Genomic DNA, 12818 nt, shown 5'->3' with positions numbered 1-12818 from the left:
GACAAATTAACCACATACTTATGCCCACAAATAGAGTCAGAATGGGAAATACAGATATATCTGACAGGTCTTCCTGGGCTGGATTATGATAAAAGAATAGTGCAGGAGTTCAAAGCAGGTTTATGCAGAAATCAATCCTATGATGTTTCAGAGCAATCTAAACTTGATTTAGACAGAACTCTTCTAGAAATTCAAATTGTGAGAGTCATTGAATCTCCTTATCTAGTTTAGGACTGCACAATGCCAAGGAAGCAATTCATACAGACTTTACTGTTTATTCAAGGCTGAATTAGAATTTGGCTATTAACTCTAACCACCTGATATAGTTTGGCTATAAAGCTCAACACAAAGATTATGATCTAAGTGACCACAGTCAACTGATGACATTTTATTTCAGTTTACTTATGCTCAAACCACGTTTTTGACTGCAAACTCAACTAAAACCACAAGGTGGGAAAGTCAGGATAGAGAATTCTTGTTTTACTTTATACTGCACCTATTTTATTCACCTGGACTAAAGCATGAGAACATGCTTGAAAAACCACACACACAACACCTAAATTCAACCTATCTTTGCCACTATTAGACTAGTAATGCTTTTTGGCAAAATGTTTGTGATTACATGGAGATTTATGATTTATTGGGCTTTCAAAACAACTGCTAATTGTGAAGTTGAACTTCAGCTATTAAAATGCCTGCGCCTCTGTTGAATCTCAAGTCCGCCTGATAAATAAGTTGAACTGACATTACAGCACAGCCTTTACAATTTTTTGCTAATTTAGACGAGTGGAGTGTGAAATCCAACTGACTGCTCGGCTTTGCCTCCCGTGAGCTCCTCGTAAGGCTTTCTATCAGCTGGCTATCTGGATGGGCAGCCTGTTAATTGGAAATTTTATGAAGAGGCAATTGACTGATCAAGAAACAGAATTTTTTGATTAACATTTAGCATCTCGCACAACTCCAGCATATTCCTCGATATCGCTTTCTGCGTGCGATCGCGGCTGGCTGCATAGCAGAAGCAGATCCCTTTCTGTCTTGTGCCCTGGAAACCACGCAGTCCCCAGCTTTTGCCACGTGGCCCCAAAGCAACAAGGCAAAGCAAGTCCCTTACCTACTCGTTGTTCGGAGTTACTTTCCCTGCTGGCCGGGGCTGTAACTCATTTCCTGCAGCTGCAAATGCTGTCAGACAGTCTCACAGGCAGCGCTCTGGCTCTGAGCCACGGGTGGGGATCCTTTTTCCTTACACGCAGCCCATGCTTCGCTTGCTTGCAGTCTCGAAACAGCAAATCCTCCCCTTCTACAGCCTCCCTCTGGTTGTAAGCAACCCCTTGCTGCCCAAGTCATCCTTCTTTTCCTCCACTACAAACAGGGAGTCCTTCAATTATTCAAACTGGATTCCCATTTTACTTGATCGAATTCTGCTGCTGCTGCTATCCAGAGCTTCCTCTTCCTACGTAACAACAGTATTTGGACTCAATATGGCAACACTTCATTTCTCAATCATAACTCAAAACTCTCTTGATCGTACGTGAGATGTTTTACCTTTACTGTCTCCCCTTCCCCTTTCATCTAAAATTAATATTCTGAATAGGTCTCCAGTTGTGCGAGAGGAGGCTTATTTAATGTAACAAATTCAAGACTCTGTTTTATCCCACTCTGTGGCCTCAACTATAAAATATCTCTCTTTTCTGGGGAAGTATCTCTAGATCACCTGTGCAATTTTTCTTTAACTTAATTCCTGAATAGAAGGTCCCCATACCAATTCAAGAAGAGCTCTGACACCTGCAACATCTGCCCTACATCACTCCTTCCCATCTTGCAGGTGTAGAAAAGGGCTTACTACACAGCTCTTTAAACAAAATTGTCAACCTTTGTCTTGGAAAGTGTCAGCCGTTCAATCCTCCTTATTACGGTAGATTCTTCGAGAGATACTACAGTTGGGAAATAAAAAAATACTGCTGAAATAACGTTTTTCCATTAACGGCACCAGTCAGGACAGTATCCTGAGAGTAAAATCAAAAGCCAGTATTCAGTATTGTAGCGGTGCGTGGTATGTCATCACATTACTAAGACATCACCTGCCTTTCAGGTCTGAACAAACCTATAGAGATACCTGGATTATAACAACGTATAAAACAGGCAGACATTGTACCTCCAGGTAAACAAAAGATCTCTGTGGCCAAGTTTTGAACCAAACGGATAGTAACATGAATTGGCAGTTAGACGTGGTCCCAAAAAAACCCCTCACTTATAAAGAAGTCACGTAAATGTAAGCCTCGTGAACAAGGGCTTGCTGTAGCCTTTGTAGCTCTCCAACCAGTAGCATCTACAGAAGAGATATGATAGACCGTCACAAGTTCTTCAGACTTTAGAAGTACTCAAAGTTGGAAAAGACAGTGAACTTGTGATCTAAATGGGCAAGATATTCACAAACAATTTTAAATACCTGCCAATTTTTCTGAGCTCACAAGTTCAATTACATTGTACTGAATCCTGTCCCCTGCCCTTTACCCAAAGCTCTGTGGCTGTGTAAATGCCCTGCAAACAAAGGAAAGAGAACTGCACATATAAAAAGGGTGCACCCCAGAATGAAAAGAAACTCTTGTTAAAAAAAGAGAGAAGCACCAAATAAAACAACAGGAACATTCTTTCTCCCCCACGCCCAATAACATGTGGGGAATCATTGCAAAAAAAATTGTTGCCTTATGTATTACTTGTGAAAAACATGTTCTTCCAAAGCTAGTAATTTATTTTTTGTAGAGCACACCAACTGTTATTCAACCTCTTCACTACCCCCTTGTTTGTCTTTTTTCCCCATTATAAAAGGGATTTAGATTTTAAAAAATGTACTCATCTGTAAACGGCACGTCAAATTGATTAAATGACCCAAATAACTTACAAAAATAGATTTGATATCCAGCAGAGCGAGCAAGAACTCTGGAACCTGCAATCAACCCTCTCCCTAAATGACTATCCACCCAGTAAACCTCTTTTTTTTCGTGTAATGCTTTCCCCATACTCTTAACAAAATGTTTGTTAACTTAACTACTATAACATTTTAGAGATTGAAGATACTGTAAATGCATTTTTTTTAACCCATTGATACTGATTAGATATTTAAAGTAATACCATTCTTAAAGGACAAGTAACACCTACACTTGTAGGCAAGGGATGAGGGTCATTTTGGGGGCTGTCTTCTGTCATGAGAATAAAACGTTACCTTTCATGGTTGACAGATAATACATGGACAGACAAGGAATGACCAAGATCAGGTGTGAGAACTAGGCTTCACTGAACATACTTTCTACTTCAATGATCTTTCACGTTCCCCTACTTTGGATAATCATTTCAGATTATTTAAGTCATTAAACACCAACCAACATTTCTGTACTCAGTGATGAAATGTGGTTTTACACAACTTAAGGACCAGCTGTAAATTAGAAGAGGTTTGCCATTGCAAAACTTTGAAGCTCACTTCACCTCTGATATGCCATGGCTTTCCAACTTGTTTAGTTGGCAAATGGTATTGATAAACACTGTTGAAAAGATCAAAATTGTAGGGTCCATAGATACTGAAAGGAGTGCAAAACTCTTTACTTCTACAAGCCGGTTGGGCAGGCTAAGCACTCAACATCCAAGCAGCCACCCCCACCACTTCTGGAGGTGATCTCCTCCCTTTTTCCTTTGCAATTACATAAAACCTCTCTCTCTCCCTGAGTCTCTCACAATAGATTGCGATGCCAGACATGCACAAATTCCAGACTTGTGTCTACTGCACGTGGCTTAGCTCATGAACTGTACAGAATTACTCAGACCTGATGCTCACACTGCGAGCCTGACATATGACATGTATTTTTCACATCTAAAAACTCCAGAGGGCAATATCCTAATTTGTTAAATCATTCAAAACTCTGAAAGTTTTACTGAATTATGATCAAAGAAAGAAAAAGAAAAAAAGAGAGAAAAAATCAGTATGAAAAAGACTGAAGTTGCAGAATCAAGCACTAGAAATCTAGCAAAAATATTTCAAAGTTGTCCACTCAAGTACATGGACTGCCTTAAATTATGTAAGTCATTCACTTCTTCTTTGTTACGGGGGTTGTGGGTTTTGTTTTGTTTCGTTTTTTAGAAATTCATACCTCAATCAGTGCCCACAATGAACAATTCTGAGAAGACCATCTAATTGGTTTTCCATTCTTCTGATTAACATACTCCCCAACGCCTTATTTAGAGATCTTTAATCAAATGCAGCACTTGAGAATGAATAATGGCTTTGCTGGATTGTCTGAGGTACTTTTCACTATGGGGGAAAAATAAAATCAAAGCACTCCACTAATTTTGCTTAATTTTTATAATCCCTCTGTGAAATGAACACTATCAACCTCTTTCAAGCAGTAGAAAGTTGAGGCAGAGACCAAAGTCAAATGCATCCAGTGGTTTCAAGTACCCAGCCTAAAGTTGTTTGGTTTTTTGCCTTCCCCCCCCCCCTCCCCAGATTACTTAATATTATATAATAGTTTGCATGCTTAACAAAGTTCATGTTGACTGACTTAAGTCACAGTCACGTGCACGGGAAACTTTACAAATCAAATGTCCAGCTCCTAAAGCCTGACACCTAGTAATGTGGGAATAAACAATTAGCAGCTGCTTCTTATCAGCGGGGGTTGAGATGGCATGCCCTGACATCCCGCAGGAAGCCTGTGGCAGAGGCAGGGACAGAAGTCACTGCTGAGGCTGCCTTCAACCCTGCAAATCATGCTCGTTGTAGCAATGGCCTTTTCTTCTTCACTCTCCGTAATTAATATAATTAATTAATGCTGTTTATTTGAAAGCAACATGTCAAACAAACTGAAGTAACTTTACAATGCTCTGCCCCATTTTCCCCAACAAACACTAAAGGGAAAAAAGCAATACAGGCTATGTCTGCTGGTCTAATAAAAGTAACCTCTCAAAGACAAAACCAGCTCTGTCTCTCCCTCAAGAGTCTGACAGGCTCAATGTTGTTCATATAACTTATATTGTCCAGTACAAGCTGCCTCTCCAAAAAAAAAATTCTCTGCATTCAAAGGTGAATTCCCCTAGCTCCAAAGGAAATTGGATTTATCAGTTCTGTGAGTGTTAAAAAAAAAGTAAAACCTGTTGACATTTCCATGATATCAGTCCCTAGCCAAAAAAAGAAGTGTTTCAGTGATACCTGACCACATTTTTCCAATTTGATCATCAGAACAACTGCAAACTTTCTCTATCCCAATTGTTACAGGACACAAGAGGACAAAAGAGTATTGCAGCTCTACAGCTCAATCCTTCAGACTCCCCCCCAGTCACCCTGCATTCAGGAAGTTCCTGCTGTGCATGCTCCTAATGTGAGAAACACAAACTCTCCCCTCTTTTAGCCAAGCATATTTAGACAGTGTCTGAAAAAAATGGGAAAAATTGTAATGTGATAGCAGGGATGGACTGAATAATTGAAAAATTTGTGGTTATATTTATGAAAAACTCTTCAAAACCAGAATTTTCTGTTTTGGAAAACAAGTTTTCCCCAACACCACTTTCCTGCTAATCTTGCTACTTGCAATAATGAACTTTTTGAAATGCATCTTTTCCCCCAGCAGGTGATGAAACACCTTCTAATGAACTGGTTTGTGTTTTTTTTTTGTTGTTTTTTTTTTTTTTTCAATTCACATTGCTTTCTGTTCACAGGCTGCAAACTCAAGTAGTTTCAAATGAAGCAAGCAAGCATTTTCTCTACTAACAAACTACTCTGGGAGCCTGGGGAGTATACGAAGCCAAAGGACTACAGCACACCAAAACCTTAAGAACTTTCAAAAAATTATCAGATTTTTCTTGCACCCTTCAGGGGTGCATTCTTTCATGCATCTGAAAAAACAAAGTAAGATTTCAGAGCTGCTCTGGGAAAAAGGGATGACTGTGCCACTGCTACTCTGGAAAACTCAGCTAAGTAAAATACAGTCGTCCAAATAGCCAATTCCTGTGCCAGGGCATATGGATGCGTGTATTTACCTTTTCCATTGCTGAGCCTGATATTGTCACGACTTCTTACTGCAGGTTTTCTCAGGAACCATTGATAAAGCATGCTGGAGATTTTCTTCCCTCCCCCCTTTCAGCACACGACAGGAATGGACTTTCGTATCATCGCAGCTTGATCTAATATGATACATAACTCTGTTCACCAAGACATAATTTGCTTAAATCTCATCCCTGTCTTCACGCACATTTTCACTTAACGCTGAGAACGGCCGACCGCTTATTTTGGAATAGGCGGCATGGCTGCAGGTTTCCAAAAGCGTTGTGTTTTATCTCATTAAAAACTAGAAGCCAAACCAGCGCAAGAACACCGAAGTTCCCATTTGCACAGTACTCCCCATTACCCCAAACTCACGCTGCTGACGGCTAGGCTTCGTTTCCGTCACGTCTTACCTTTGTGGTTAAAAATCCCCTCCATCTCCATGCTGCTGCGAGAGTGAGCGATGCAGAGGGACCCGCAGGGGACCAGACCTTCCGCGGCTGGGGACCGATCCGTGGTGCGAACCAGACACCAGTCGGGCTTGTCATGGGGCCTCTCCAGGACCTCCACCGTCTGCCCGCGCCGGATCGTCAGCTCATTACTGTTGCAGGCGGTGAAGTCGTGGATTACCACCGTCAGCTCGCACCCACCAGACAACTGCGAGGGGGAAAAACAAGAAGCCAGATGAATGCTCGTTATCAAACCATCCGTCACGCACCGTTACCTATTTAGGATTCCTGGCAGGATTCGTATTTTGGATGAGATAGCAAGCTTCTGGGACTTTCCGCGTCAAGAAGAGATCATTTCAAAAGGAGGCAGTTCTGGCGTTTTAGAACAGATTTCTAACTCTGCTTGTCTCTGCCTATGTTCAAAGCACACCGGTTGTGACAGTGCTGGGCGGAGGATTTAAGCGGTTTTTCTTGCTAGACTGCTCCTTACCCCGAAAGCTGAAGTAGCAGTCGTTTCAGAATATATTTTATGGGTGATAATTGGCAACAAAAAGCCAAGTATTACTAAATACAGTCACTCAGGAGCTTTGTTATCTTGCAAATTCAAGGCAGAAAGAGGGACCTTTTTCAAATGAGCCTACTGCCTTATTCTCACCCCACTCACAGTTTACACACACAGGTCACAAAATCATCCAGGGCACACCATACATAATCATAAAAATCAGCATAAAGTTCTTCACATAAGATTCCCAAATAGTGAACTACTTGATAGAATACCCACACGGGCTTACAACTTCCACATTTTTGCTGATTCCCCAGATAAAAACACACAAACTTGAATTAAAAGCATGTAAGCTCAGGGTTTTCCTCCCCCTCTTCGAAACGCTTCATTAGAATTACTTTGCCTAAGTTTAAGTTTCCTCTCTTTGATTGTTTCATCTGCTTTGATGTGAAATGAAAATTATTATCAGAACTTTGCAAAGTTCCCAAGATTGCTCAGTGCCAGAGCACCCATCCAACTTAAGCAAACAGCCCGGGAATTCCTTCTCTTTCCATACGGCTACTACAGCTTTTCGTGTGTGAGTATTTCTATAGCTCAGGCTGCTTCGGTGCAACATTCCTATCAGATCTCAGCTGGGATGCAACTTCTGTGTATTCAGTAATTTTGGACCAAGCCAGTAAACTCCAACCCTGCGAGGTAATCCTGCGACGCTCTGCGCTGACGAAGGAGGACAAATACCCTGTAAGAGTTCCAACTGCAGCAAATATAGAAGCGTGTGCTACACCAACGTACTGCACGGTTCCTGCCACGTTATTTTTGACTATTACGTTTCGGCTCTTAATGGCTGCCAGCTACATCCCATGAGCTTTAGGAAAAGGAGATAAGAGACTGCATTGTTACTTCTTTATTAGTTTTCATTACAAGCCTGGAACTGAAGCACCAGATAGAAACTTTTCCAGGATAGCACTGTTTGTTATCAAGCACGAGTTTTAGAGCAAATGACAAAACCAGCAAACCCCCAGTAAGACTCAAAGGCTAATTCCAACCTTCTCTTCCTCAAGCCTGCAACAACCGACAGGACATAACTCCTAGCAGATGGTCTGCAATAACTCCAGAGCTTTCCCATGGTATCTGCCTGCTAATCTTACCGGCTACCCTTGCTTTTGTGTGCATACAAAGAAGGAAAAGTTTTCTTGGGGGAATGCAGGGGCCAAGAAGGGCAAAAAACTCTCATACATCTAGTGCTTAAGGAAGATAAATCAGGTTGCACCCATTTAGATCCAGACTAAAAATTAATCACATTGCTTCTAGTACATCTCTCCAGACAGCCCCAATACGCAAATTACAGGGGGGCACATCTTCAAAACATGCTACCTCCTCCCTCATTAAAAAGTTTCCTGTTCCCTTACACTCTTTCTCCATATTATATTAGTTTTTAGTTCATGCAAAGCTATGCCAAAGGGGAAAAAGTAAAGAGCTTTCCCTTGTTTTCTGGTATTGATTTATGTTACAGCCTTCTTCAGACAAACTCAGAAACAATTGCAACCATCTGTATGCCTGATGGGGACTAACAAAAAAGCTGATGAAGTATTACTTCATAAGGTGTCCAATGCAGACCAAATTTTTCTCAGGAGAGTCCATATCCCACTCAGTACAAGCACCAAGACAGTAACAAGTTGACACTTTCCAGAAACTGCAACTAGTCTTTATATTTTCTCCTTAATACCTACAGGAGCATAGCTTTGGTGCTCTGCTTGCTTTCCTGACCCTTCACTTCCTACAAATAGAGATTAAAATATGATTTGCGATCAGTGCAACAGCCACATGTTTTTGGCTTTAATATAGATGTTCTTTCTTCTCCTTCCAATAATAATAATAATAATAATAATAAAAAAAACCTAAGATATCAGATTTTATGTTCACTAAGTATTTTACATAGTACTAAGCTGAAGGAAAAAGCAGAGGCTGTCAGTGGCTGTGTCAGAAACTATTAAAGTACAAAAAAATCCTAGTCTTTCAGACTGTGTGGGAATCAGATATCCAAGCTGGTCAGTATTCCACCGAAATTCAGTATTCAATCACACTTCAGCAGAGTGTGTAAGACACTGCCCGCACACAACTGTTAGTTCCACACCATCCTCAATCACGCACCAATGCTGTTCGATGCAACTTAGTGCAGGGCTTCTCCACTGCTGCCTAACCCAACTGAAAACAATGATGTTCTCTACCCAACACACATCTACGTCATCACGGAGAACTGACGAAAAAAGCATTTACCACTTTTCCCCTCCTTGGAGATAACAACCCTTCCTTCTCCCCACAACAGTAATGGTTAGGAAACGCTGCTTTCCTCTTTGTTTCATTGCTCGTTTTCTCCACATAACACACTTTCTGAAAGCAGTTTAATCTTTCGCACTGATTAAATGCAGTTGGACAGCAAGGAGTGTCTGTGATTAAGCGCATTGCTCAACAGCTGTTGTTGGACAGCTTTGGCAAGGCTCTCTAGGCTAGCTGGAGGGAAGAGCAAGAGGCACAGCAGAACCAGGAGACTGACTTGCAACTGAAGAGAAAAGAGTTACAAACCATCTAAATCCAAATTTAGGCTGAACAAGGGCTTTATATACTTTATCCATCCTTCTCAAGAAACCCTTTATGTAAACTGAATTAATCATGCATGATAAAAATAAACGAGGCTATGTCTGAAAAATGGAAACCAGAGAGACAGAGACGAGATGAGAAACAAAAGCCAGGCAGAAATAGAACCGCAGATTAAAAAAGGCACAAGGTTTAATTAAACAGCTTATCATGGGACATAGTGTCTTGCTGTTGCTGAAATTAATGTTAACCATCTATGTTCATCTCTCTGGGGCCTTTTAATCACTGTTGCTTGTCGAGAGAAAAAAAAGCAAAACCACCGTAACACACACTCACTGGCTGAACACATTCTTAGCGTAGGTTTGCTGAAGTCAGAGACTCCACACCAAGAGTTCATCTGTCACCAGTATCTGGGAAGTTCACCACTGACAAGACTTTCGCCAGGTATGACAGCCTTTACATCAGGCCATATAACCTCCTCCCAGGACTGCAAATTAAATTTACTGTCCCATGGTAATATTAAATTAAGCAGAAGGGAATGGAAAGAGAGCAGCTAATAAGATTTCTCAATTATTTCAAGCATGAAAATCTTTAATCCCCTTTTAAAATGGAAACAAGTGCACTGTGGAGAAAAGAGATAGGAGACACACAAAAGTTCTGTCTCCAATAAAGAGTATTTTGCTTTGACCAGGTGGCTGCCCAGACTTGGTTTCTGACTCTGAAAAGAGGCATATACTCAGAGCCATGTCTGGTTTTTTACTAGCATTTTTTGTACTGATGGGAGCCTTTTCTCTTCTGCAGTCTCAGCTGGCAGAACTAAATCCTTGGTTGTCTCCTGCTGCTTCAGTCCTTTTTCTATTTTCCAAAGTACTACACACAAGCTTAAAGAAGCATGAGAATGAAATACAACTTCACACAGACAGCAGTACAAAGTGTTACCAGCTGGGCACAAAAGACAATTTCTTAAAAATAAAATATTGCTCCACTGACCACCCACAGCAGCTAGCATGATTCCTACTATTTAGGATAACAACCTATGACAGCTCTTCTTCTAAAAGCCTCTCATCTTCTCAGCTACCAAAATAGTAGTTTGGATTATTTCACGTTTCTACCAGCTCACTTAATACAAGCATGAAAAGACCTATCAGACCTACATGGTTTCCTTCAGCCTCCCCATTTCATTTCCTACGCACTGGATCAAGTTCAAAAGACAACATTAAAATCAGATCAAGCTCTGAGGCTAGGAACTGTTGAAAGGTGGAATGAATGGGCCAAGTGTCATCTCTTTTATTCGTTAGCCACCTAAAATGCTGGCTACAAAGCTACAGAAGATGAATGGAAGGAATGTTGTGAAAGGTGAAGGGCAAAGTATTTACTGAGACGGGTACAATAAGAGCACTCATTCAGAAAACTGAGGTGCTTTGATGGAGTAGAAATCTCCTTCTCAAAAATTTTGTTATTTCACTCTGGACTCCATTATACCTTCCAATACTTCAGGATGGGTCAGTGCTATGAATGTATTTAGCATGTCTTACAATATGAAGATATACCCCATGATATTAAAAACAGGCTGGAAAGGGATCTTGAATTACCTAGACCACTTCTTCCTCTTACTCTAGAGCATGATCAACTACATTTATGTGAATCATGATTAACATTTATCCAAACTGCTCTCACAGATCTCCGGTTATGCAGTTTCCCCAGCCTTCACAACTACTCTGCTCTAGGGCTTCACATTTTCATACCCATAAAAAATATTATTGCAATTTTTTATTAAAGATAAGTCCTTTGATGTCATCCCATCCACTGAAAATACGGGTAAAAGACTGTTCTGTAATTCTGTGTAGTAGCTTTTTACACACTTGAAGACCTGAATTTCTTCCTCCTGCCTTTTTTCTTTAGACTCATTAGTCTCAACTCTTTATCTTGCCTTGTAAGTTATGTCTGGTAGACACCTAATAGTCTTTTTCTTTTTTCTTCTTTCCCCTGGCATTCTTCCAATGGACCACTAACTTGCTAGAATTCCATACTCAAAACTGGATGTGGTACCTAATAGACGCCTTAGGAGTGCTGAGTAAAGAATGAGGACTTTGTTGCTGCAGCTCGGCATCCTATTTCTACAAGCCAATATAGGGCTGCTCCCCCTTTGCCCCCCATAATTGTATCACACTGTTAAAATAATAAACAGCTTGTGAGCCTTTACAGCTTCTAGATCATCTTCTCAAGAACTGTTCAATACTCTCGCTGTTTTCATTAGTAGTTAACTATTTCCACCTATTCACATTAGCTCAAATGTGCTCCTATGAAATTGCATGGTATTTTGCCAATTAATTTCTCCCATTTGCCAAGATGATTCTGAATTCTAATTTGCCAATATAGTTTTCAGATGACGTGAAGCTGGGAAGGATGTCCGCTTTATAAACATATGGTCTACTGCATCATCCCAGTCGTTACTGAAAAGCAACATGCAACAGTGGAGCCAACAATCAGAAGTTACAATTCTAGCCCAAAAAGCCAGGGTGGAGAAGAAAAAGAACTAATCATGAAGTCATTCTCTGTTGTTAAGGCATTTCCAATTATGTCAGAAAACAGGACGCAAGGGAAGAAGCTCATCTGGACAATATTCAAGCACTTACTACCAAAGCTAAGGATTTTTAGCTCTTTCAGAGTGTGTCTCTGAGGAGTTGAGAAAGATAATTGAGTTTTAGATAAAGGATTTCATTCTTGATATTCTCCCTGTATAACAGCTTAGCACTTCTAACCAAAACATTGATTTTAAAAGAATCAACTGTCTGAACATGTAATTGGAGAAATTAAAACAATGGTTTTACTTGGCTGTTGATTAGTAGGACGTGTTTGGTATTTTTTGTCTTTTCTTAATCACAATAGTAGATACACGTGAACAGAAAAATGTTCAGCAACAGCATAATAAGTAACGCTAAACATTTTTACCACTTGATTAACACTATTTTAAATTACTTGATATTTTTAATGTTTCTCAATTTGGAATCCCAGCTCAGTTTCAGACATGCTCCAAATTCAACTGAGGAGTTCCACTGCTCCATCTGGCTAACCACATCAACAGCACCTAAAATCCATAAAACTGTTTTATTCCATCTCTGTAAGACATTCATACACGCTTCAAGCTTCTAGGCCGAGAAAACGGAGTCAATTTTAAACCCCAAATGGACTGCAACTAATGAATTTTCAACATACAAAGTGAGAGATGACTTCAGATTCAGCAAGA

General features: G+C 40.4%; 1 protein-coding gene across 1 annotated transcript in view; it reads right to left on the bottom strand.

The window, feature by feature from the left end:
- TRIO (trio Rho guanine nucleotide exchange factor) overlaps positions 1 to 12818 on the bottom strand; it is a 255876-nt gene that overhangs the window by 62520 nt on the left and 180538 nt on the right. Inside the window, exon 34 of the mRNA XM_010571449.1 lies at positions 6439 to 6682. Coding sequence (XP_010569751.1) covers positions 6439 to 6682 — 244 coding nt within the window. The remainder of the gene's footprint in view (positions 1 to 6438; positions 6683 to 12818) is intronic.

This window comes from Haliaeetus leucocephalus, unplaced genomic scaffold, assembly GCF_000737465.1.
Source record: "Haliaeetus leucocephalus isolate CR32 unplaced genomic scaffold, Haliaeetus_leucocephalus-4.0 Scaffold328, whole genome shotgun sequence".
NCBI classification, from domain to species: domain Eukaryota; kingdom Metazoa; phylum Chordata; class Aves; order Accipitriformes; family Accipitridae; genus Haliaeetus; species Haliaeetus leucocephalus.
Note: the sequence above shows the minus strand (reverse complement) of the source record. Positions and strands in the feature narration are given on the sequence as shown.